Below are 26,821 nucleotides of genomic sequence, written 5' to 3' on the forward strand. Positions count from 1 at the left end.
AAATATAATGCATCCATGAAGCATATGCATTAACAAATAGAAGTAAAAAAAATGTAGGACAAACCTAAAATATTAGGATGCAGTGGGAAAAGGTGGGTTTTTAGCCTGAGGCAGAGGTTGACCAGAGACTCTGCTTCTGACTTCAGGGAGACCTCATTCCACCACTTTATGACAGAAAAAAGAAGATCCTTGATTAAGATGTACAACTGTACGTTCCTTAGAGCCCTACAGTCAAAGACTAATACGGTAGGAATACAGTTTATGAGCTGTGGAGTTACTTTAAAGTTAACTTGAATGGTCACATTGAGCTAATGAATTCAAAAATTCAAGCAACCCTAGCTAAAGAATAGCTGTAGGGCCATTTAAGCAGCTCCACATTGCTGATATCAAAAATATTGCATGGAGTTAGTTTGGGTTTAGGTCGATATAGATGCCAATACAAGATTATTTATGCACTACATCCCATACATTGGTCAATACCAAATATCTTAAAAGGTTGGCTTAAACAAGAAGGGAAACAACCACAGAAAAATTAGCTACAAAGAGAAAGGAGCATTAAAAATGATGAAATATAAATAAAAATGATCCAGATGGGAAGCACAAACACTGGCCTCAGTTTTCTTTTCTATACTTGGTTTCACTCCAGTCCTTTGTCCACTTATAGTTCTGTTTTCCACAAGAGTAGAAATTAGACATTTGTAGTTACATCATTTATTTATGGCACTGCCAAGAAGATGGAGCAGAAAGAAACAACATTCAAAGATGCCAACGTGGTTATAACCAATGCAGTGATCACACTAAACTAGAGCCTTAACTGAACTAAGCTTGTTGTGCTTATTTTGGAAAGTGGACAACGTGATCCTTAAAGGCTGACACACTAGAAACAGCATGTTACTACTGTACTTAATTGCTATGCAATTTATCTTTGGTTATAAAAAGCATGAGAAAATCGCAGCTGCACAAAGCTACTGAGGATCCTAAACTGTGTTACATCTAAGTGGTCCCTGTTTTCACCAGTTATAAGCACTTTAACAAAATGCAGACACTGACTAATCCCAATTATTTGCTGTTATGAAACACTGACAACAGCAATCTGCTAAAAAATCATATGCATTTGCTGCTTCCATGCACACCACGGAGGTATGTAAGCATCCAGTGTAGTGCCTGTAATGTAACTCCTCAACAAGACTGTCAGTGTCACTTCACATGTATGTTGTCATCTCATTTCCATCAAATGAACTGGATTCTACAGTAAAGCTGTTGGGAAAGATGTTGCAGTTTGTAGGAAATAAAAGTCAGGTTTATTCAAGGTCAGCTGCAAACTGCTTTGGGCCAAAAACCTGCAGTTACTATCTATATTTTAGATAGCACACTAAATACTGTATATCGGTATAACAAATATTTCTCTGACATGGTTGTGAAGGCCGACTCTATTTTTTCACAACATTGCTTCAGTTCACTGAGACTTCCAGATACAGCCTTCTTAAGGCCCTGCCACAGCATTTTAATCAAGTTGCAGTCTGGACCTTCACTGGACTGCACTTCCAGCACCTTGACTCTTTTCTTTTTCAGCCATTCCATCGTAGGTTTGTTGCTGTGCTTGGGATCATTGTCCTGCTTCATGACCCAATTTGGGCCCAACTTAAGCTGTCAGACAGACGGCCTCACATTTGACTTAATGACCTCAAGGCGCAAAACAAGCCGCTCAACTCACAAACAAGGTTTGTGTCATGTGACAACAGTTTCTCACTATGCTGAGCAAAGCGCAGCATTTGTCCCTTCTCGGGAGCACTTGCATGTGTCACAGCAAGGTGTGATGTACATTTGCATGACGAATAGAAATGCAGACTGACAAGCACATATAGTAGAAGTGAATACCATGAGTATAGCAGGCAGCTCATGTTGGCCCATTTGCTGCACCTAGCAGTCAGGTCAGCACATGCCGCTTCCCATGTGAAAAGCCGTTAACCTCTCCACCACCATGGTACGAGGTGCCTGCACTGATATGCTGTGTTTGGGTTTCATCAAAGATGACGCACATTATGGCTGAAGAGCTCCACTTCGATCTTGTCTATCACAAGGACCTCGTTCCAGATGTCTTTTGTTTATTCAGATGTCAACATGTTATTTTTATATGCTTACAAAGTATCAAGACTTCAGGTTTTGTAAGGAGAGCATTCTTTGACATCCAGCCTTTTGAGCCAACACTTCTCCCTTGTTGTCCAGGTGAACTCCTTTTAGTCATTTCCATATAAACCACAAGTTTCAAGACTGAAATGAGGTTTGAATGTTCATCCACAAATTGCAGCAGTTTGCTTTTCTTGGTAACCACAGGTCTCTTTCTGTTATCTTCACAAGCAATAAAGGGAATTTCAATAACTATAGAAAAAAAAAACATGAGCCCCATCTTGCTTATTTGCATTTCATGAGTGTATATGTACATTGTAGAATGTCTATTAATAGTATGAATCAGACAGGTGGTAGTGTTATCAATGTTTTCTTAGACCAACTAAACCCAATGGACTTGATTCGTCTTTTTTGCTGTGCTATCTTTCAGCTTAACGAAGGCTTTTGCCAGCATACATCCTGGAATGCTCTTATTACCTTGGTGTAGTTGCCAAGGGAGCCAGTGTGATATTCAATACTTCTGTTACCTATCCCTCCAATCTCATTTACACTTGACACCTGACATTTGCATAATGGCCTCGCTCCATCTCCTATCTAGTGAAATAAAGGGTTGAGGCAAGGTGGTTATAGTGTGTGTATGTGCTTCTATGCTCATGTTTGTTTGGTTGTGATGAGCAGATATGCCTATCAAAACTGTGCATGTGCGAATACGCGCGTGAGTGTGTGTCATAGATAGGGGTTAAATGACTTCCTTCTAAATGTAGCTCATTAAGCCTGTGGAGACCTTGGCGTGCACCATATTCGCTGATTTGGGACAACTTGCGGAAATGCTGGCAGGAACATGTACACGTGCATGCTAATCAGAAATACTGTGACCTTAATCAGTCAGAAACAGATATTTGGGTGTCAGAAAAATTTAGGATGAACGGTTCGCTTCCATCTCCAGATATCTGTTGGTGTGCTCCAGACATTTTCACTCCAGTAAGTTCTATATATGTTCATATCACTCTTTATAGCTTAATAATATTATCGTTGGGGCTCTCGGAGGTTATAGAAATTGCGAACAAACATAGAATTGAGTGAGTGTGCAGACATACGTGCTATGTAACAATTCGCTAATTCTTTCGCACAACTGTAGGGAAGCCTACCTATGAAATGGATCAAACAACTCCAGACTGGGTACCAACGTTATACATGGGGCACTCCGAAATCCGAACGTTAGGGTAAGGGTTAACAAGATACGTGAAGATATCGGGGTAGGACAGTGGCGGTAAGTCGTCTGTGTCTTTATTTCCACATTTGCGATGCACTCCATTTTTTTCAAGTACCGCTGCTTCGCCTCTGGACGCAATGGGTCTCTATACCGTCTGTTTTCTTTTGAGCTGCTTTTAAGCATGTTTGTTGTCACAGTGTGTTTGTTTTGATTTGTGGACCCGGAAAATGGCGCTGCGCTCCCACAATACATTGCAGCGTGACGTCAACTCCAAAGCCCTATAGGGGGTTCATGACCAGCCAGGGGGACACTCCCCTAGGACTTATATCTGGGACTCTCCTCCATTTGACCTTAGAACTGAAGAAGCTTCCCAGATGAGAGGTGAAACGTTTTCAAGCAACTTAAAGAAGTCCAGATGCTTTTCTTTCCAAGCTCTTTAGAATAAGATAGGAAAGCAGCTCCAAACCCAACTGCTTCTTCCACTCTGCTTCACAGTTGGGATGTAGTAATTTATTTCTTGGTGTGCATTGCCTTGTTCTGTCTGAAAAAAATAATAATAACAATTTTGAACATTCCCCAAAATGTTCAATTTTTGTCACTTGTTCACAGAATATTGCCCCAAGACAACATTCAGGTGGCCTTTTGCAAACTTTTTTGTGTGATATTTCCAGGACGCTCACTCCTTAAGAGAGTAGCAAAATTTCGTACTATTTCTCTTATTGTGGAATGAAGAACACCCAAGTCTTTAGAACTGCTGTTGTAGTTTCTTTCAGCTTTTTGTAAAATGCTTGTTTTTAAGGTCTTATAAAAGTTGTTGTGATCTGACATGGTGAGAAAGACAACTAAGTGTGTTCAGAAGACATGTTAAGTACAACTATTGAATGTTATGAATATAGCAGGACTGTGTTTGCCTGTAACTGTGACTTAGATGAATTTGCATTTTAAAGTAGTCAGTGCATCCATTTTTCTTATACAGTGGGGCAAAAAAGTATTTAGTCAGCCACCGATTGTGCTAGTTCCCCCACTTAAAATGATGACAGAGGTCAGTAATTTGCACCAGAGGTACACTTCAACTGTGAGAGACAGAATGTGAAAAAAAAATCCATGAATTCACATGGTAGGATTTGTAAAGAGTTTATTCGTAAATCAGGGTGGAAAATAAGTATTTGGTCACCTCAAACAAGGAAAATCCCTGGCTCTCACAGACCTGTAACGTCTTCTGTAAGAAGCTTTTCTGTCCCCCACTCGTTACCTGTATGAATGGCACCTGTTTGACCTCATCATCTGTATAAAAGACACCTGTCCACAGCCTCAACCAGTCAGACTCCAAACTCCGCCATGGCCAAGACCAAAGAGCTTTCGAAGGACACCAGGAAAAGAATTGTAGACCTGCACCAGACTGGGAAGAGTGAATCTACAATAGGCAAGCAGCTTGGTGTGAAAAAATCAACTGTGGGAGCAATCATCAGAAAATGGAAGACATACAAGACCACTGATAATCTCCCTCGATCTGGGGCTCCACGCAAGATCTCATCCCGTGGGGTCAAAATGATCATGAGAATGGTGAGCAAAGATCCCAGAACCACACGGGGGGACCTGGTGAATGACCTGCAGAGAGCTGGGACCAAAGTAACAAAGGTCACCATCAGTAACACACTACAACGGCAGGGAATCAAATCCCGCAGTGCCAGACGTGTTCCGCTGCTGAAGCCAGTGCATGTCCAGGCCCGTCTGAAGTTTGCCAGAGAGCACATGGATGATACAGCAGAGGATTGGGAGAATGTCATGTGGTCAGATGAAACCAAAGTAGAACTTTTTGGTATAAACTCAACTCGTCGTGTTTGGAGGAAGAAGAATACTGAGTTGCATCCCAAGAACACCATACCTACTGTGAAGCATGGGGGTGGAAACATCATGCTATGGGGCTGTTTTTCTGCCAAGGGGACAGGACGAGTGATCCGTGTTAAGGACAGAATGAATGGGGCCAAGTATCGTGAGATTTTGAGCCAAAACCTCCTTCCATCAGTGAGAACTTTGAAGATGAAACGAGGCTGGGTCTTCCAACATGACAATGATCCAAAACACACCGCCCGGGCAACAAAGGAGTGGCTCCGTAAGAAGCATTTGAAAGTCCTGGAGTGGCCCAGCCAGTCTCCAGACCTCAACCCCATAGAAAATCTGTGGCGGGAGTTGAAAGTCCGTGTTGCTCGGCGACAGCCCCAAAACATCACTGCTCTTGAGAAGATCTGCATGGAGGAATGGGCCAAAATACCAGCTACTGTGTGTGCAAACCTGGTAAAGACCTATAGTAAACGTTTGACCTCTGTTATTGCCAACAAAGGTTATGTTACAAAGTATTGAGTTGTATTTTTGTTATTGACCAAATACTTATTTTCCACCCTGATTTACGAATAAATTCTTTACAAATCCTACCATGTGAATTCATGGATTTTTTTTTCACATTTTGTCTCTCACAGTTGAAGTGTACCTCTGGTGCAAATTACTGACCTCTGTCATCATTTTAAGTGGGGGAACTAGCACAATCGGTGGCTGACTAAATACTTTTTTGCCCCACTGTAACTATTCACCACCCGCCTCCAAAAACCCATATCATGTACGAGAATTATAGATGAAGAAATTAAAATATGCAAACACAGAATATTCCTCATGATGAGACAATTCGTCTTTGCATACTTTTGCACATATTAAATAAGGAAACTGACTTTCTCATAATTTACCAATTTGTCACAAAAGCAATGCTTTATGGAGCCCTCGCCACAAAAAAAAAGATCAATATAACCCCTCCATCCCCCCAACCCTTCTACCCAGAAAGCTGGTGAGCCTGAGAAGAGTGAAATGTCTTACTTAGTAAATTGCATTTTAAACCAGAGGGGAATAAATACTACAGATAAAGACTACTCTAATGTGCTCAGATCCATTAGAAATCTCATATTCACACATAGCTGAAATCACATTACAAGACACCCTTAATGTCATTTCACAGGGTTTTTCCACCAGCATTTGCTGCCAGGGTGAGACACCAACATCAAACATAATGGATTTTTGCCTTTTTCCCTTTCCACCCCACCTCCCTTGTGTTATTCATTCCCATCTTCTCTGCTCTGTGCTATTCTGGTTCAAAAAAAGGGCTCAAACTTTTATTGTTATTGATGTAGGTTCTATTTTGGGTGGATGAATGAATGTACCCAAAATGACCACACACAGACAGAGAGGGTACTTTTACTGCTCATCAACCCTGGAGGAAAGCTTGTTCAGTGTTGTTACATCTCACCAATAAAGTGTTCCTATTCTTTGACTTTGTATGTTCCACTCACTGACAAGAAGAAGAGCTGACGGAGAGAAGTGTGTACTAAAGACAGTTTGCACAACTTTTAAAAGCATTAACATGTAAAATAATTTTCCTAGGGAAATATTTAAAGTCATCAGAGGAAATAGCACCAGTGTCTATTAAGTTCATAACCCTGGTGTCCTAATAACCTTGTGCAAGCAGAGAGGAGAAGAGAAGCAGGAAGAGGCGAGAGGAGGAGATACAAACTCAATCATTCTGCCAGTTTGACTTTTCCACTGGTTGAACACTCAATGAGCACACCATGACTCCAGTATGACTGTTTGGGAATCAAACCATCACTGAAGGGGTTTATGGACAAAAGGGGAGCGATATTCACCCTCTTTTAAAAAAATGTCTGTCTCTTACAGCTTAGGAAATGCATAATTTCATATTTCACAATTTGAAATATATTAATATTAGGATTATGATACTGAGAAGCAAAATTAGATTTATACAGTTTGCAAATCAAATACAATGAGGAGCTAATAAACTGTGTCCAACAACTGGCTAATTTTGGCCATTATGTGGATTGTCCAACTAATAAATTAAACCAAGCAAATATCTACAAGGACGACGAAAACACAAAGCCATGCAAAAACACAAACCACAGCTTTTGTTAGGCTGCAGAACTTGATTTTACTCACACAAGTACAAACATTGTCCAACACTGATTATTAGCTGTGAAAGATTGTCTCTTTGAAATGCCTGCAGTGTGTTTAGCTACTGTTGGATTAGATGCAGTACTGAGTTGAGACCATCTATCTTTGAGAATAATTAACTATCCAGAAAGATGGACCAACTTATGTAACCACCAATTAGGAAATCACAAACAATCCTTTCAGAGGGAGTTGGAGAATTTTAATGAGGTTTAATGACTTGTTGATTGGTTGCTGGGGTTTGTGTAGACTGGCACATGGGGCAGATGTGTTGGGAAGAGTTAAAAAACAAACTCCCTCCACAATCCTCCTCATTTTCATACCTTTGGTCCTCGGTGCATGCTATATCTACAGTAACAGTTGGTTTTTCTCAGTAAATGTATCTGTGTGTGATCTGTGTAGTGAGTCTAGGTATGTGTGCACATGTATGCTTATCTATAGCTCCGTTCAACAATCAACCTACCCCCCACTTCAGTACACACACACACACACACACACACACACACACACACACACACACACACACGGCTACTTCAGAAGCCTAGCCCCAGACAGGGTGAGCAGATCAATCAATTACATCTCTGCTCCAGCAATCAAACAAGGTTATTATCAGGCAGCAGCTCACCGACCTGGAAAGGCCTAGCCAATCAAAGGCTGCTGTGATGTGGGGGCTGGCACTCGCTCATGTGACAGTAACACAGAATGGCAGCTCATGTTGTCAAGGGATAGAACGATGGAAAGAGGAAAGACAGACAACTGAGGCTGAATTCAAAGAGGGGAAAAAAACTGAAGAAATAGCACAGAGAACAGGAACAAAAGTATATCTGTAAATCACCCACCTCCAGCAATCTGTCTTCACCTTGACACTACTCAGAGGACAAGAGAAGATAACAACGACTGAATACAGTTCTTTATAAACACGCTTCAATTTTTAAATCGTAGTACAGAGCTATTTTTCTCCCTTTATTTGGCTAGATTATATCCTCGAAGAAAGCAAAAAATGACAAAAAAGGAGAAAAAAGAAGACAGGAGAAAAGGCGAAAAAGAGAAGAGAGGAGGATGTGGCAGAAAGCAGCACATGTCATTGTGGCTCAGTAATTCTCCTTTTGGCAGCAGTTCCCTCTGGCATTCATTCGATGAGCATTAAGGGCATTCTGTCCTCCCACTTCTGTCCTTTCAAAGCAACAGGTCTGAAGAAGCATATTAGGCTTAATTAAATTACTGTACACTCAAAAAAAATGGAGACTTTCATTTCATTGAATTACTGTTTGCTAACACAATACACCAAAATACACACGCTGACAAACACACAAATCTCCCAAGAATACAATCTAATCTCTTTCAAAAGCAGCCAATCAGAGACAATCAGCCACTATGGGGGGAGAGAACATAGAAGGGGATGGCATGACTGTGTGAACATCTGTGTGATTATGGCCTGGTCATCTGGACAAGCTTCAAAGGCCTATCTAGGTGTGTGTCTGTGTATCCGAGTGTGTCTAAAATAAATATATAAATGTCTGGCAGAATTTCGACGTCTAATCTGACCAGGCAACAATTCCCAGATTCCGCTATTTTTCCCCACACAGGCCTAAAACCTCGGGGGCCTTCAAAGCAGACGTCTTAAGAAGTCTACTGCTGAGTGTTCAGACAAACGAGACTCCTTTAAGCTCCGGCTGACGACTGTCTGCTTCACATGAGTCTGTTGGACAGGTTGCCCTGGGAACAAAGACTGATTTCATTATGGGATGGATAAACACAATCAAAGAGTTTATCCACCTTCTATAGCCGGAGAAAAGACCCCCGCAATGATGGATCTAATCTCCTGCACAATATCTGGTGTCTGTGTGTGTTTGGTTGTACGTCTCATCCACAGTGTGAGCCTCTCCATGCATGCATGAGCTTGTAAGACACAAGGAGATTGAAAACTCTGCACCTGACTAGAAAGTGGCTGAAGTTGCACTTTCAGTAAGCGATAAAAACCAGCAGTATTATTTACAACACAGACTTTATCTGTGTGTGTGTGTGAGTGTGTGTGTGTGTGTGTGTGTGTGTGTGTGTGTGTGTGTGTGTGTGTGTGTGTGTGTGTGTGTGTGTGTGTGTTGCTCCAAGGAGGGGAGGAATCAAAGAGATAATAAAGACACAGCAGTGCTGCGGACAGTGGCAGGTAGGAGCACCTGACAAATTCATAGCAAACTGACTTGGTGATCTGGAGAAATCTTCCAGCTTTTATTTGTTTAATTTTCCCACCTATTCCCCTCCTTATATGTATATACATAATTGAGTTGTCATTTTATTTGGTTAACTGTAGTTTCATGTTTACATCATTTTTTACTATATAGGAGAACTCCATGGGGAGATTAGCTATAATGTATACAGTCTGAAATCAAGAGCAGATAAACTCATTAAGACACATTTTGACTGAGTGCTAATTAATGCAATTCAATTCTGGGATTGAGACACAGCGTCTTGATTTCAAAACTGGAACTGTCAAATTTAAAAAAACATAAACATTGAGTTAAAGTAGTACTCCTACTAGAAAAAGAAAGAAAATGTACCAATGCATAAGCAATACTTTTGTTTTAAAATAAAAAAAGCTGCTTTTTTATTGTGTATCTCTGTGCTATGGGCATGCAACCTTACTAACAGCTTGTTGCGACAGTCGAGTTAAGAGTGCCAGCTGTCTTAGCAATCTATTAAATAATGGCAAGATATAATAAGAACAATCAGAAAAACAAGACCCACAAAAGGGCATACTAATAAATTGCACCCTTACTTATATGCTTCAATGGCTATTATAAAGAAATAACTTAAAAGTCCTAATTATGCCAACAACAACCCAAACAAAGCCATGGGAATACAGAAACTCAATCCCAGATGCTGATTTTGACTCTATAAGTTAACTTGTGTTTCCTGATTCCAAACTATAAGTAACATATATTTATTTATTTATGTTCATTTGAGTGGTATAGTGCTTAGCACTGGAGCCTCACAGCAAGGTTCTCTGTTCAAATCCACCACTAGGATGGGCCCTTTCTGCGTAGAGTTCTCCCTGTGCCCATGTGGGTTCTCTCCAGGAGCTCTGGCTCAATTCCACAGTCCAAAGACATGCTTGTTAGGTTCACTGGTAAGTCTAAATTGGACATTGGTGTAAATGTGAGCCTGAATGGAAGTCTATCTCCCTGTGTTAGCCTGTGTTAAGCGACTGACTGGTGCTCTGTCCTTGATGCTTTCAACCTCCCACCCAATGACAGCTGGGATAGGGTCTAAACTCCCCCTACATTCCGTGAACTGGATAAGCAGAAGAAAACAATCACAATGCATCTGAGTGTACTCAATAGAACTTGATCATGTGTCACCTTCACAGTGAAAAAGAAAAAGTCATAAACGAATACATGTAGTGGCATGAAAAAGCCGCCTTCCTGATTTCCTAGTGTTTTGCATATTTGTCACACATAGATGTTTCAGATCATCAAACATATTTTAATATTAGACAAAGATAAACCAAATAAATACAAAATTCTTTTTTTTTTAAAAAAAAAAAAAAATTCACTGATTAAGGGAGAAAGGTTATCCAAATCTACTTGGTTCTGTGTGAAAAACTAACTGGCCCTCTTGATAAATGATGGATTAACTGTGATTAACCACATTTTTTGGAAAGCTGAGTTCAGCTTCACTAAACACTCCAAGGCCTGATTACTGGCAAACCTGCTGAATCAAGAAATATTTAAGTATAACCTGTCTGACAAGGTGAAGCAGGCTAAAAAAAAAAAAAACTAAAATTGCACAAAGAAACAAATGCCATGATCTAAAGAAACACCTGAGGAACCAAGTCACTGACAACTATCCGTCTAGAAAGGGTTAAAAAGCCATATCTAAGGCTTTGGCACTCCAGTTAACCATGGTGAGAGCCTTTATCCACAAATGCAGAAAACTTGGAACAGTGATGAAGCTTCCCAGGAGTCGACATCACATCCAGGAGATCCCAAAAGACCCCAAAACAACATCCAAAGAACTGCAAGCCTCACTTGCTTCAGGTAAGGTCAGGGTTCATGACTCCACCATAAGAAAGAGACTGGGCAAAAACGGCTGCATGGCAGAGGTCCAAGACAAAAAGCACTGACCAAAAAGAACATAAAGGCTCATCTCAGTTCTGCCAGACAACATCTTGTTGATCCTCAAGACTCTTGGGAAAATACTTTCTGGGCTGACAAGACAAAATTTCAGCTTTTTGGAAGGTTTGAGGCCCATTACATCTGGCATAAAAGTAACAAAACATTTCAGAAAAGAAACATCATAACAACAGTAAAATATGGTTGTGGTAGTGTGATGGTCTGGGGCTGTTTTGCTCCCTCAAGACCTGGAAGACCTGCTGTGGTAAATGGAACCATGAATTCTGCTGTCTACCAAAACATCCTAAAGGAAAATGTCCGGCCATCTGTTTGTGACCTCCAGCTGAAACACATTTGGGTTCTGCAGCAGAACAATGATCCAAAACACCCGAGCAAGTCCACCTCTAAATAGCTTAAGAAAAACAAATTGAAGACTTTGGACTGGCCCAGACAAAATCCCGGCCTGAATCCAAATGAGATGCATTTAGAAACTGCATTTGTGTTTTCTTGTGTTATCTTTGTCTAATACTTAAATTTCTTTGATGACCTGAAATATTTAAGTGTAACAAACATACAAAAATAGGAAATCAGAAATGGGGCAAACACTTTTTCACATCACTGACTGTATTTGTTTATGTTTTGAAGACAAGGTATGTGGCTTATTCTTTTCCGCTGTGATGATGACGACACATGAACAAGTGCTTCTGTTTTGTACACTCAGATGCATTGTGGTCCACTTGGTTAACATATCAACATAGACCTTTTGCAGGAAAACCAGCAGATGACCAACTTAGCCTTTCAGAGATAACAATGAATATTTTCTTAGATTGGGCACTCCTGAAAGCAACATGGATAACAGTGGTCTGTGCTTTTGTGACATCCAGATATCACTCTAGATGACTTCATAAGGCTGACAGAGTGAAAAAGGTGCATTTTGACAACATGCAAACACACAGACACACACCCCACAAACCATACTAAGACAGAGTTACCACAAGTTTGGTAAACATCAGCTGCGTTGACTTGACTTAATGAATTCAAGCATCAAGCAAATGTAACCAAATCTCCTTCTTAAACACTGTTTCAGTTTTGAGATATGCTCTCATAATACCCTGCCTGTCAATACCCTTGTTTCGTGCCATCTTCTCTTTTGATTTTCTCCCCATGTATCGCATATTGCCGAAGCATGACTAGTGGGTACGTGCACATACACAGCTTGAATTCAAAGCAAGCTAACATGGCACCCAGCATACATGCAGTCTGAGAGCCTTTTCAATTACTCTGCATCTCATTTATTCTTCTTCTGTCCTAAATCGTTTTATTCTCACCACTGTTTCTTTCCATTTTTCTCTTTTTGCCTCACATCTGCTTGTTTCTCTCTGTTGCTAGTTTATTTCCTCTGCTTTCTTTATCTCCATCTGTCTCTGACCTTTCCAGTATAAAATCCTCACTCCCCCTGATTCCCAGCTATGCTCTCAGTTTTTAATGGGTGTGGGTTAGAAAGCGAGCTATTTACTGAAGAAAATCCTCCTGAACGAGTGAGAAAAGATTAGAAAAGAGAGCAAGAGCTGGTAAAGCAGAGCAGCATGCGTATGTGTGAGTTAGACTTAAGACAAGACATTCATGCTGCATTTTAATAGCCTATGTACAGACACCCCTTTGAGGTTGACTACAGACAGCATTGTTGAAGGAAAATGTATTCTTCACCAGTAATTATGAAGCCACTGTTCGACTAAACGAAGGTTAGGGTCAAACTGCAAATTATTTTTGCCATTTTCAGGTCTGCTGCAGCGGGAATTGGCATGTTTGAAATAGGTCACGCAAGGGCAGCAACAAACAATCGCAAAATTATCTCAACAATGACTTTTTGATCAAACAACTCTTGCTGCTCAAATATGTTTTTATAAAGCTGTTCAATGCACTGTGTTTCATTGTCTTTAGTGGCAATGCTCTCTTTTATGGTTCCCATTAAAATGCTTAGTCAATCAACATCATCAAATCTGTCTAGATTATAAATGCCACAGTAATGGTTGTGAGTTTGAAGAGTGCCTACTGTAGCACTATACTGACAGGCTAAGCAATAATCAAGCTTGAAATAGAGATGACTAAACATTCATAACAACCTTCTACTTTTGTGGCTTCACCCATGATATCCTCTTGAAGCCTTGGTATTTAATTTGGCTTATGACCGTAGAGTCTTCTAAAGGATGATAAAGTATCTACTGGGCCATGCTGTAGAGGATTAATTCTCCAATAAACAAAATAAAAATACAAACAAATTATAAAATTATGATGATGTTTTAAGACTGGTGTGGGCTACTCATGCTTTCTTCAGTTGTTACAACCCGAACAATATATCAGTTGATATTACCCATTTGACAGTATTATTGGCCAATATGGGAAAATCTAAAGGGTAAAGATGAAATGGGGGAAACACCCTTCAACCACCTTATGAGCACTGACCTCCAGGGGGGACTCTGCAACCTCCCTGCCACAAACAGAGCAACAAGTTGATCCAAGCATAGTCGATAAGTGTGTAAACAATTAAGCCAAATCTTCTTGTAAATTAAGTCTTTAAGTCTTTAAAAAAAGACTTAATGAGGACTCTTAAATAACCACATATAACAAATGTTAGGGAAATACGTTTTGTTTATCTGTCTGAAATAAAAACAATAAATCAGTAATCATTTCTGATTTTTAAACCACTAGATATCGCTATCCCAAAAATCCAATATCTGCTGGGTTCTATTAGTGGTATTAATAATATTGAAATAATATTACACTTTCTTCAGATAATTAAAAAAAAAGCCACAGCAAAGTCTAATTTTGAGCTGCTTTCTTTCAGATTGCCAGTAAGAATGCAGAAAATCGAACTGTTAAATTTTTTTTTTCTTGAACTTAATGTTTGAATCTCACCTAAGTCACTTGAGAAAGCCCCCAAAACTTCTTCAGACATACTCCATTTCACCTCTAAATCTTGCTCTTTCTATTTGCCTTGGTCCATGTGTGCTGCTCAGGAGGGTAGTTAATGAGAGACTGAAATTAGTGCAGAATCATGGTGTGTATCGTTTTCACCACAGGCTACAGCGGTGGGAGGCAAGGCCCTTCTGTCCTTTTCCTGTCATCTCGCTCTCTATCCGCTCTACATTCCTTTCATCGCTTCTTCCATTGTCCTTTCCTTTCTGCTCCCCCCAAGCACTCTCTGTCAATCTCCAACCTTTTGACTCTTTTCTCTAGCTCGCACTTTCTCACCCAACTGAGGACACTTACAGTAGAACTCTGAACAGACATCAACAATTAAAAGTACTTTTAATGAGCTGATGTAGTGTGCTCACACAGTGAACTCTGTGTTCAACAGCAGTGGTCAATCTTGTACGCCTACCAGTATGACATTATTAGAAGAGCAGGGAGGATGATTTTAGGTTTCTTTATGTTTTGGTTCTGGAACCACAAAATAGCAAATAGCACACCAAGTAAAGGCCCATGCAGTCAAACACAAAGGCTGTAAGTCAAATTCTTAATGAGACAAACCATTTTGGAAGATAACTTAATCGTTCAGTTGAAACCCCCAAAGGTAATTCTATAGCCCCGGCTAAAAATCTATTTCGAGCTTGAGCTAGTAATGACAAAGCAGCAAAATTTAATGAAAAACTCACTTATAAAGGAAATTAGCAATGCATACGTCCATTACATTAAGCCCTTCAGCAATCAAGCTGATGTTATTGTTTCTTCAGTTCTGTCTGCTTTTCATGCTTTTGGTTATCATCATGTAAATTATGAAAAGGTTTTCTACCACAAACATGAAGGAATTGTTAAACTGTCCAGAGGACTTTGTGGAAATGTTTCTCGATTTAACTTTGATCAACTGATTTCAGAACCCATCAGCAATCGTCTGATCATTAAGCCACTAGAGACCCCAGCCACTTTTTCAGTGCTTCCAGTAGCCTAAAAGCTAGTCACTGTGTGAAAACATTTAAAAAGCTAATAAAAATTGTCATCTGACAATGTGTTTGGGCAAATGCTTTTCCTCTTTTGCTCTCCAAATGGACCATTTATCTTCACGTAACCATAGCCTGCTTAAGGCGATGGGTCAGTACAAATGGATTGCATGACAAATCATGAAAGTCTCTGCCTTTATCAGGTTTTTCAGGCACAAGTTTTAACAGTTATTTCATAATAAAATGTGTAGAATACAATATCAGGTAGATGCTCCAGAAATAACATGAATGCTCAAGTCAAATAGTCACCTCTCAGTGAAAACTTGTTTAAACAACCTTGTACATATTGAACACATTACAGGTAGTCATGCAGACTGAAACATAGCACACCATGTCGAGGCTTGTCCAAGCGTGGTCATCGTGTGCATGTTTAACAGGGAGAGATTAAGGGGTTGCTGAGGCTTTTCAAAATGCCAGCCTAGTCCGGACCAAGGGGTGTAAATACCACCCAAATGTCAGCAAGAGACCCCAGAAGTCAAACTAAATTGGCTGCTACATGTACAAACACTCCCTTATGCCCCATATTTGTGTGTGCATCTTTAATGACTTGCACTCTCCGCTCTGACATCGGGGTACATTGCCAGAGTTCCAAGGGCAGAACCAATCTTATTCATTCACTGACTATAAGCCCTTGTCCTGTTGAACTGTACAACAGACAGAGGAATATTCAAAAGAGGAGTGATGCTTTGACAGACTTAAGGTCAAACAGACCTCTTTAGCAAAAAATGCATTCAAATACTAAACCACACAAAACGTGCATACACTGTTTTGTCAGTCTTTTGCCTTGTCAAAACTAAAAATATTTTATTCAAAAAAATCTACACTTACTGGTCACCTTGTTTGGTATACCTAGTTAGTATTGAGTTGGACCCCTTATTACAGTCAGACCTGCATTCTTTGTGGCATAGATTCAACAAAGACCTGGAAATATTTATTTTGGTTCATATAGACAGGACAGCAACACAGAGCTATTAACATTTCACCACATCTCAAAGGTTCTTTAATATACTAAGATATGCTGATTGTGGAGGCCATCTAAGTACAGTCAATTCATTGTCATCTTCAAGAAACCAGTTAGGGATGAGCTGAGTTTTGTGATGTGGTGAGTTATCCAGCTGGAAGCAGCTATCAGAAGATGGCTACACCGTGGAGGACAATATTCAGGTAGACTGGTGCGCTTAAATGATGCTGAGTTGGTACTAAGGGGACCAGAGTGAGCCAAAAAAAAAATCCCCCACATCATTACACCAGCAGGAGCCTGAACTGTTGATACAAACAAGGTGGATCCATGCTTTCAAGTCGTTTCCACCAAATTCTCTCTCTACCATTATAAGTGGCAGCAGAAATGGTTCCAGTCTTTTATGATCCAATTTTGGCAAGCCCATGTGAACTGTAATCTCAGTTTCCAGTTCTCAGCTGACAGGCGTGGCACCTTGTGTGGTCTTCTTCCTGCTGTAACATACGTCCCTTCAAGCTTCTGCGCATACCTAGGTTGTAATAAGTGGTTATTTGAGTTGTTGTTACCTTCCTATCATCGTCAAGCAGTGTGGCCATTGTCCTCTCACCTCTGGCACTAACAAGGCATTTTCCCCAGAGAACAGAATATTTTCACTCTTTTATTTTTGACCCTTAAGGGGTCAAACAGTGTAAAAAAATACCCAGACCAGCTAGCCTGGCGCCAACAACGACACCATATTTAAGTAAATCAAACTTCCTACCCATTCTGATGCTCAGTTTGAACTTCAATGGGTCATCTTGAACATGCCTACATATGCAAATACATGTCGCTGCCATATATTTGTTTTTTTAGATATTTGTTTTAATTAGCAGTTGAACGGGTGTGCCCAAAAAAAGAGTTCAGCAAGTATACCTACTTGCTGGTAGAGAAAAATTGAATAAATGCAAAGCACTCAGACAGACCCAAGCATAAAACTATATCTACACATGAGGTACTACCAACCTGAGATTTTATCTATCCATCTATGGAAATAACATTAATTGAATCTTTGTCACAATAAGAGAAGAAGAACCTCACATTCTGTATATTTATATTAAAATGCTTTAGAAAGGCATACTGTACACTTTGGGGCATTATAGATAGTATATTTCTCACCAACCACATGCACACCTGGATGAGAAGTCAACCCAGACAAGTACTGTGTTATTTTGCTTTTTTTTAAAAAAACAACAACAACAGCAACAACTAATATATACCAAACTTCCCTTAAACAGGCCATGTCAACTCTGAGTTTACTCATCTTAATTTCTAATTACAAAACTCATCTTATGAAAACTTTCAAACTGTAAAATTTGTAAATTTGATGGTTCTTGGAAACTAAGATTTAAGATTTGAAAAACAAACACACAGAAACATTATAAAGTAGAGTGCTTAACTTGATTTAAGGGGTGAAAACAAAATATATCCCAACACAGAAAAACCATTTGCAATCAAACATTAAGACCCTGATGTCTCATCTCCCACGCACTGCCACTGATTTCCTGTGCTCCAAACCCCCAACTGCTTTTACCATTAAAGCTGCCACGAGTTGCATGGCTGGCTGCAGGAGGTGTAGTGATCCATCAGCGGAGTGCCAGAGCTTTGCCATTAGAAAACCATCTGCAAGCAAAAGCGCTCCATTGGCACTAGAAGTCTAGAGAGGCCAGGTTGAGGGGAGGGAGGGAGAGAAGAGAGAGCCCTGTGTTCAAGGCAGTTTGGTTTGATTGATATGAACCATTACAGACAACATGGGAGAGGTAGGCAGAGAGCTAGTCACCGTTTTATTTTTGGTCATTTGTTCAGACAAAAGCTTGGCCAGACCTAAAGTGAACAGGGACTGAAAGTCGGTGTGGGTGTGTGTATGTGTCAGAGAAAGATAAGTGTGGAAGTAAGGGACAGAGAGAGAAAATTTCAAGGCCAAAACAACAGTAAAGGGACAAAAACATACAGGAAACAACCTGGAAAGAAAAGCATTAAGGCATACATACAAACACGCACGGCCACATCTTTTTGCTCTCTCGAGTGAAAGGAGCATCAATAGCATCAATCAGTCAAGCAAGAAGTATGATAACAATGAATGAACTGCAATCTAGCTTGACCAGCTTAATGGGCTCATGTAATGTGACTGAAACTGTTAATTAGTACCACATTTTGTGGTTATAGTATAGAGCAGGAATAGGAATAGTATATAGTAATTTGGCTTCCAGCATATTTGACTAAAATATCAACATAAACATCTTGGGCTTTTTTAATAGATTCAGAAAAAAATGTTTGCTTTTTTGTATCCACTTCTTAACATGTGTCAGAAATGTGTGACGCTTTAGAAATGTACATGAAACTAAATGTAAGAACAGGAAACATCTCTGTTTAATGGATCCTAGAAGGTTATGTGTCACTGCCTGAAGGCCAATTCAATTAAACTGTTTCACTATTAGATTTACTCTACTCCAATGGGATCACAGCACAGTATAGGAAACTACCAGACATATGAAACATTACCAAAAACACAGCCCCTCAGAATAGTCAAATTTAATGGCAAATAAAAGCCAGGGTGGCAGACAATCCCAATTCCTGGATGGTATCAACAAACTGAAGGTACAAAATATTACATCATTTTTGATTTACGATATCCCACTAAACATTAACAAGGTTGAAATCAATAGATAGTCACTAAGAGGCTGTATAATCTAATTAGTTTTACATTTTACTGGTATTGAGTCATATCCAAGGGTTCATATGTCTTGAGTAGCCAGGCTATCAGTTTCTGACAGACCAGTATGACACAAGAGGGCTTTTAAACACATACATGTTGTAAAATTAATGGAATCTTGCCCAAAATATTCCAGTAAAGACAGCAGATTTTGGTGTTGGTTACCTTTATTTTTTTCTGATCCAATTAAGTTATATAGTGCTGGAAGTCACAATTTTAGTGTATGAGGATGTCTGCCACAAGCAGAGCTGTGTTGCTTTTAGCCATACTAGGAATGCACTTTTATATAATAATAAAAATTTTGCCATGCCATAAGTGCATTAGTGCCACTGCAGTACAGACACTGTAACATCAGTACACCAAAGAATCATTACCCATACACCGTGACCTGGTGTGTGTCATCAAAACCTATTTTTACTCTTTAAAGTCTCAGAGCAGATCATATGCATTATACACCCTGCTGTTTTGCATTTCTGAGTCAGTGCATTCCAGATGAACCAAAAACACATGCTGAAACCACATTCACGTGTATTTTTAGGTGGTTGTTCAATATATAGTATAGTATATAGTATATAATAGTATATAATAACCCGCTTTACCTGAGAAGAGGCTGGAAGATTACAGTGATGTTCCTCGCACCTGGCTTACACACAAACTTCATTTCTCCTCCTTCAATCAGGTTGTCATCAGCGCCACCTACAATACAAGAAACACAGCCTGTTATAGAAATAACAAAACAGGCATATGTGCGTAGTGGTTGCCAGTTTTACATATACACACACATAAAAGAGGTAGAGAATTCAAAGAGTATTTTTGCATCAAGGCAACTCACAAATCCATTTTGCTTTCCTGGAGTTCACTTAGCATTACCTAGCACTATAGAGGAGAGAGCTTCAAGATTAGAAAGGAGGTATTATATGTGCACCTTTATGAAGTCATGCGCAAAAGACACCAGACTGCTACAAAAGAAAATCACACTCTATTAACTGCACATCAGATTTCTCTGGTATGTTTGTCTGTACGTTTCAGTTTTTCTGACATTCTCTATAATTTTGTCTGTAAACTTTCATGTTTTACCCTTGAAATGTTACATGGTGCAAAAGCTGTTGGCATTTTCCAGTTTGATGTGATCACTTTTAGCACAAGGTAAAAATTGACAAAATAACTATCTTTGACTGACACAATCTTATAAACAACTTAGATATTTACTATATTCCTATAAATATTTAAGTTGGACTTAAAATATGTGAGTACAACTTATATTTGTCTCTGGTGGAACTTGAAGGTGTTTTGAGCTTAGGTTGAGCTCCTCTTCAACATTTGTTAACAGTTACTTGCAGAAAAGACTTTTTTTTTTTTTAATCTGTTGAGTAGCCATAATGCAGCCGTGATCCAAGACTGGCACACATCACCACACCTTCTACTTTACATTGCAATATTTATATTGTGCTGTATTGTATTGTATTAAATTGTATTGTATTGCTACACCTACAAAAGTGCCTGGAGATGACCACAGAGTCACTTATCATTGGGATAGTCTATTTGCAGTTAGAATAGTGCCCATAATCTACCAACTCAGGAATTCCTGCTCTAAAACTAACAGTGAACTGTAACTCTGTTATTTCAATGAAATTAGTATGTTGTTCTACCTTTTTCTATTTGTTTTTTTAAATTTAGAAATGCTTAATCACCCATTTACCTCCACTAAGGTGGTCATGTTTTTGGTTGCATTTGTGTTCGTGCATCATTCTGTCTGTAAACATGAGCACAAAAAGTTTTGAATGAATTCCAGTAAAACTTTGTCAGGGTGTAGAGTGCAGTCAAGTTGACTACACATTAAAATTTGGCTTACATCCACAAAGGTCTTCAAGGTCAACCTAAAAACCTCTTGGTCAAAAAAACTTATAACTTATATTCTTACAAGTGTGGTGTGTATTGTCAACATACAGAATTACTTAAAATATATTGTCACTTTTGACCTCTGACTTCTACTTCAAAGTCAATAGATTGATCTGAAAGTCAAAGTGATAATAATTCTATATAGAGCGGTTTCTTACTGCTATTTGTATTGACAGCATATAGGCATACAGGGGATGATATATGGGGATTCTACATTTTATGTTATTTTGGACCTCTGACCCCTTCTCCAAGGTTAAATACGGCCAAACATTCAGAAAATGTCTTATATCTATAAATCTGTGCTTACAATTCTATTGGCTTTATTTGTATTAGCAATATTTAGGACATGGCACTGTATTCTAAATATTGCATCAGCATGCAAATATTGTGTCACATTTGATCTTTAATCTCACTTTTATATTTCACATCAGCCTTTCTTAACAGGTGACCCAAAAAATAAGTCACACTTGTAAAGAAAATACAATCAAGAGAAAACAAATGGGCTGCCTTGTTTGAAGTATTTAATATAATATTATACAATAAGCTGAAGTTATTCATGTTCAGTTATTTAAAAATACCTATTATCCATTACCTACTCCTACATAATGTTTGTGTAATCAAAGTAAACATATGTTACCTTTATTTGATTTTTACTGCACTCCAAACGTACATTTAAAAAGAACAAAGAAAACAAAGTAAATATATATAAAGAAATTACTATTTCCTTATAAGTAATTAATGCCTAAAGAGTGAGCTGCCTTCGTGGAGGTGTGCACTCTCAAAGTGCTTCTTGTTCTTTCTGTAAACGGATTTACACATAGTTATATAATAGCAGAAAATTAGTGGCCAAGAAATACCAATGAGCAACTAAGATGAGAATAAACAGTCAGCAGTACAAAGAGGACAGATGTTTAAACACTCAACTCTCAAACGGAAGCGAAGGAATCTTCACAAACAAATGTCTCTTTACTCTCATTTGAAGCGTAAATGAAATAAAGCACTAATTTTACAATTTATTAAAAAGTCACCTCCACTAACCTTGTGTTTGGAATAATGACACTGAATATCTCTGTTAGCCACATGTTAGCAATATGTGAGTATGTGAGCAAACAAAGAAAATGTTTAAAACCTATGTTAACCAAAAACTGTATCTTGAGAACATCTAACCGAAAAAAAAAAACCTGCTCAAAAAGTACCACTGACTTACTGACTTCAAGGAGGGAACTGGAAGTTCAAAAATCCGAGCTAACATGCTAATTTCCCCGTGTGAGGACTCATTCATGTGGCACTCCATACACACATCAATATATCAACATGACAAGACAAATATAAATGCATCCCACATGCTCACACCCCTTCATGCCCTGTGTCACTGCGTGGGTGAGCCCCACAGCTAACAGGGTTAATCAGAAAATCATTGCCATGTAAAATCTTGGTGGAGGGGACAGGGGACTCCAGCAGATGGGGGGAAAGGGGAGATCACAGGGGAGAAGCAGAACTGAAGCTCATTACCTCCACTCATCCTGAAGTAATCAATATAATTGATAGATGAAATTGCAACTAGTTGTCAATATGGCAAACTGCAGTGCAAATGGATTGTATGTGCAAGTGTGTTTGTACAAATGTTTGCATAGGCTGATATGCTGCTTGCATTTAAATTGTGATTGGATAATTATAACAGAGGACAGCAACATGGTAGCTGTCTTCATAAAGTAATATTACAGAGATTTTTTTTAATCCAGTATATGGGGAAAATTCGCGTAGGCAATAGAACAAATAATTTTTTTCTGCGCTTCTGTGCCATGGCTGCTGCGTGGCCCCTGTTTATGTGGCCCCTCATGGTCATCTTTGGGCTCTCGTGCTCTGGGAGCCTCTGGATGTCTGGGGCCTGAATCTCCTCCATGCCTGCTTCATGCCCTGGGGGACGGGGCTATGGCTCCCCAAACCCTCTAGCAGATCATTACATGGAGAAACCTTTTGAACACAAGCGTGCTCACACACGGGTGCTCACAGACATAAACGATATCTTTCTTGGGTGCTGCCTCAAAGCACATTGTGCAGTGTTGGTCTTCCGTACTACAGAATAACATTCAATATTTAGTATTTACTGTTAGTTACAGTTATCTAGGTTATTGCTGTGGTGTCGTGTTTATTGTGTTGCTCTGTTTTTGCTTGTTTTCCTTTTTATGCTCTCTCTCAACAGGTGATCCAGCGGATTTTTTATTTTTTTTATTTATTTTTTGTGTCTTCTCTCAGTGTCCCCCTTCCTCTCTGTTTTTCTTTTCCTCCCTTTCTTTCTCTCTCCCTTTCCTATCCCCCAGTCATGTCTGTACCGTCTGTAATAACTTAAAATAAATAAATAATAATAACAAAGGTCAATGAAATGGACCAATGCGGTAAGGCCGTGATAATCCATCTGGGCATCCTTCTTGGCCTTCAGACAATAATTCTGATGGCTAAAGAACCAAACGGGACAGGCAAAAAAAACCAACAACAACAACAACAAAAAAATAATAAAGAACTTTTTTATATTCAAACCATGAAGGTGTGATGCATTAATAACTCGTGTGGGTAAACTAATACTTGGGAAACACTTACAGCACCTGTCATATTCTGGTCAGATGAAATTAGGTGTGATTTGGTGTCAAGTGCACAGAGTAAGAAAAGTTAGAACACTGGACACAAATCAAAGAAGATGGTGATCCAAGCTACTTTGATAGGATTTTGAATTAGGTGTGTGTGTGCATGAGTGTGTCCTGAAATGATTTTCAGTTCAGCACAAAGCTTCACTTTGCTGTTTTCTTCTGTTTCATTTCCATGTCGAATATGGCCTCACAAAGCTTGTGCTATAACACAAAGACACCTTCGCATAGTGTTAAAGCCTGTTCCGCATTACCTGTGCAGCCTGCCTAGCCTTGCATTCAAATGCATATCAACCCATTGTTAACCGTACGGGCCTCTATTATACATTTCTAATAGAACAAGTTTCATTTGAAAAGTATGGGAGACAACACTCTCCGCAGTTTCATTAAAATGACAAGAGAAGCTTTCATTCCATCCAAAAGTTTTAACTCAAGGGTTTCTGATCCTGATCTGTTGCCATGAAATTTGCCTGCACGGTAAGCCCACATTCGTGTTGCTAAGTGGAGACAAAGATGAGGTCCAATTCACTCAAACTCTGTCTGTCTCCATCTCTCTATCCATTCATCCGTCCTTTGGTGCCAATTCAATTAAGACTCAATTACAGGCTCCTAAACAAAGCTGCCGCCAACGCACTCTCTTGCTCATCCTCCTTGCTCCATCATATTCTCTATCTTTCTTTCTCTCCTCTCTCTTACTCACTGATCACCAATGTGGAAAAAGCTGGCTAAACTTTTGTTTCTTCGTCATCAACTTGCAAACAGTTAAGTTCCCATGAATAACATCGACATGTTGCAGACTCCTGTCTAACTGGCAGCTACACACAAACAAGCGCACAGACGCACAAATTCAGACACACACCAAATAGACTACCACGTATGTATTCCCAATGACGGTGACCAATTTAATTTCATGCTCTAAACATCTGCATCCGTGTCAGACAAAGGAGCGAGGAAGAGACCTCATTGATCCATGGGGTCTGGGACCAGCTGCCAACAGGGCATAGCACTGATGAATATTAAATAGGGGGGCATTAATATGCATGGGATTTTTCAGAGTTGTCTAGACGTGACAGGGTGGCTCCGGGTTCAGGTCAGGATGCCACCGAACTGGTGCCAGCTCTCTCCCCACATAATGTGTAAAAGTATGATTTTGTTTGTCAAGCCCTGTGTGATTGTATATGCACGCATATCTATGAGCATTTGTGTCCCTTGGTGTGCGGTCTGATCCGAGATTAGTGAGAGGAGTGCGTGTGGAGGAGGCACGGTGCTCAGTCGGATGGCAAGTGAAAACTGGAAAGGAAGAAGTGACACATTCTAATGTGGCCAAATCTGCCTGAAATCCCCCTAGAGGGTCACTGCTCCGTCTGCAACACAAACACCTAAGCAGACATGACACAAAGCTATCAATAAGGAAACCCATAAATTATAGACAGTACAAAGAGACAAATACTAATATACTGTTATGCATATACATATGGCGCAAATGTTTTAAACACACAAACACAATTGTAAGGCGTGTAGTGTCACATAGCCTCTAACAAATGGCTCAGCTGAAATTACATAGACACAATATGCTCAAATACACTCGCACAGTGACAACAATCCAGACCCCTGTGGTGTCTTACCATGCACTCTCCAGCCCACATCTAATCAAGTCAGGCAGTGACTTAGTGAAATTGCATTAGCTACACTTTCCTGGGTTTGATGAGAAACGGGTTAGATCCTGTGATGAATTCCAGCCTTGCCCAGATTTAGGCACGGAAAGAATGAACATGTGATGCCTTCCTTAACACACTTCTGTGTCCCCTGAGACCAGCACGTTTCTGTATGCATCCGCAAGTTTTCAGGAGAGGGTGAGATGAGGAAAGCTAAGACAGACAGGCCAAGGAACGGCAATAATCCCTAATTTACAAGTGGTTTCAAGCAGTTTTGTGTCCACAAGTGTAAATTTGTGTGCCTACACGGAAAAAAGGGACAGCAGCAAACAAGGTCGTTAGTCCAGGTGCTTAAAACTCTGTTGGTGGGTATCTGTATCTGCAAATTAAAACACTGGCTCCATATTTTTGGGACACATAATCCACACTTGCAAAATACAATAACAGCAAAGTTATCAACAATTCAAGTAAACATATTTTACTTTACATATTTTGATTGCCTTCTGTCACAATAATGTTCCCAATTACAAAAGGTGGATGTCCTCCTGAAGTTCAAACCAAGAATCGGTGTGAACTTCAAACTGGTCTGAGCATTTCAGACACTGCTGATCTACTGGGATTTTCCCAGACCACCATTTGTCTGAGAAGAAAATAATCAGATTTGCATCTTGGATGTGCAGCTGACAGTTCTGCTGATACCCTGTGATGCTATCATTTCAATATGGACCAAAATCTCAGATTAATCCTTCCAGCACCAAAAACTAATGCAGTACTGAAGACAAAAAGCAGGAACAGCCATTAAAAGAAAGATGTGGCTTCCAGGTTGGAAAAATTTAAGCCAATGCAGAAGTACCTTAAACCAGCATTTTGTGTGAAAGGCACCAGATGGTGATAGCTGTGGTTGCTAAGACCTTTAGTCTTAAAGAAGTCTATAAGAAAACAGCTGTCAGTCACTTTAGCACTTTCCAAACTCAGGACCTGTCAGTCAGGTGCTTTTAGGCAATGAGCATGTAGTTTGACAGTCAACCCCCCCTTCCTTTTTGGGGGGACTCTAGGTTTCCCCCCCCCCCCCCCCCCTTGTTTTGTAATGTACCTTCGACTGGCTTTCTTGTCATGTTCTGACTATTAGTTTTTTAAATTCTTATTTTGAGATGCCAGAGGAATCAGTGAGGCTAAAGTGAAATTTAAGGATTTTTTTAAGTCAGAAGGCATTACCACATATTTTGATAATTAAGATAATGGTAAATTTACCCATGTTGGTAACTTTTGCATGAAATAGATGCACAGCTTAACAGTATAAATTTAAAATGAAATCTACAAAGACTGTGCTTCTGTGCCAAACAGCCATTTACAATGCAATCCACAAATTTCAATTTGAAATACAAAATACATAAAACATACTGCCTGATGTTTTTACCTCAAAACAAAGAATCAGCTGTGGTCACAGTCAAACACATTTCAGTTTG

At 39.5% G+C, this 26,821-nt stretch overlaps 1 protein-coding gene across 1 annotated transcript in view; it reads right to left on the bottom strand.

Moving 5' to 3' along the window:
- exoc4 (exocyst complex component 4) overlaps positions 1 to 26,821 on the bottom strand; it is a 135,029-nt gene that overhangs the window by 67,921 nt on the left and 40,287 nt on the right. Inside the window, exon 11 of the mRNA XM_085138404.1 lies at positions 19,759 to 19,855. Within this exon, the coding sequence (XP_084994530.1) occupies positions 19,759 to 19,855 (97 nt within the window). The remainder of the gene's footprint in view (positions 1 to 19,758; positions 19,856 to 26,821) is intronic.

Source organism: Neolamprologus multifasciatus, chromosome 17 (genome assembly GCF_963576455.1).
Source record: "Neolamprologus multifasciatus chromosome 17, fNeoMul1.2, whole genome shotgun sequence".
NCBI lineage: Eukaryota > Metazoa > Chordata > Actinopteri > Cichliformes > Cichlidae > Neolamprologus > Neolamprologus multifasciatus.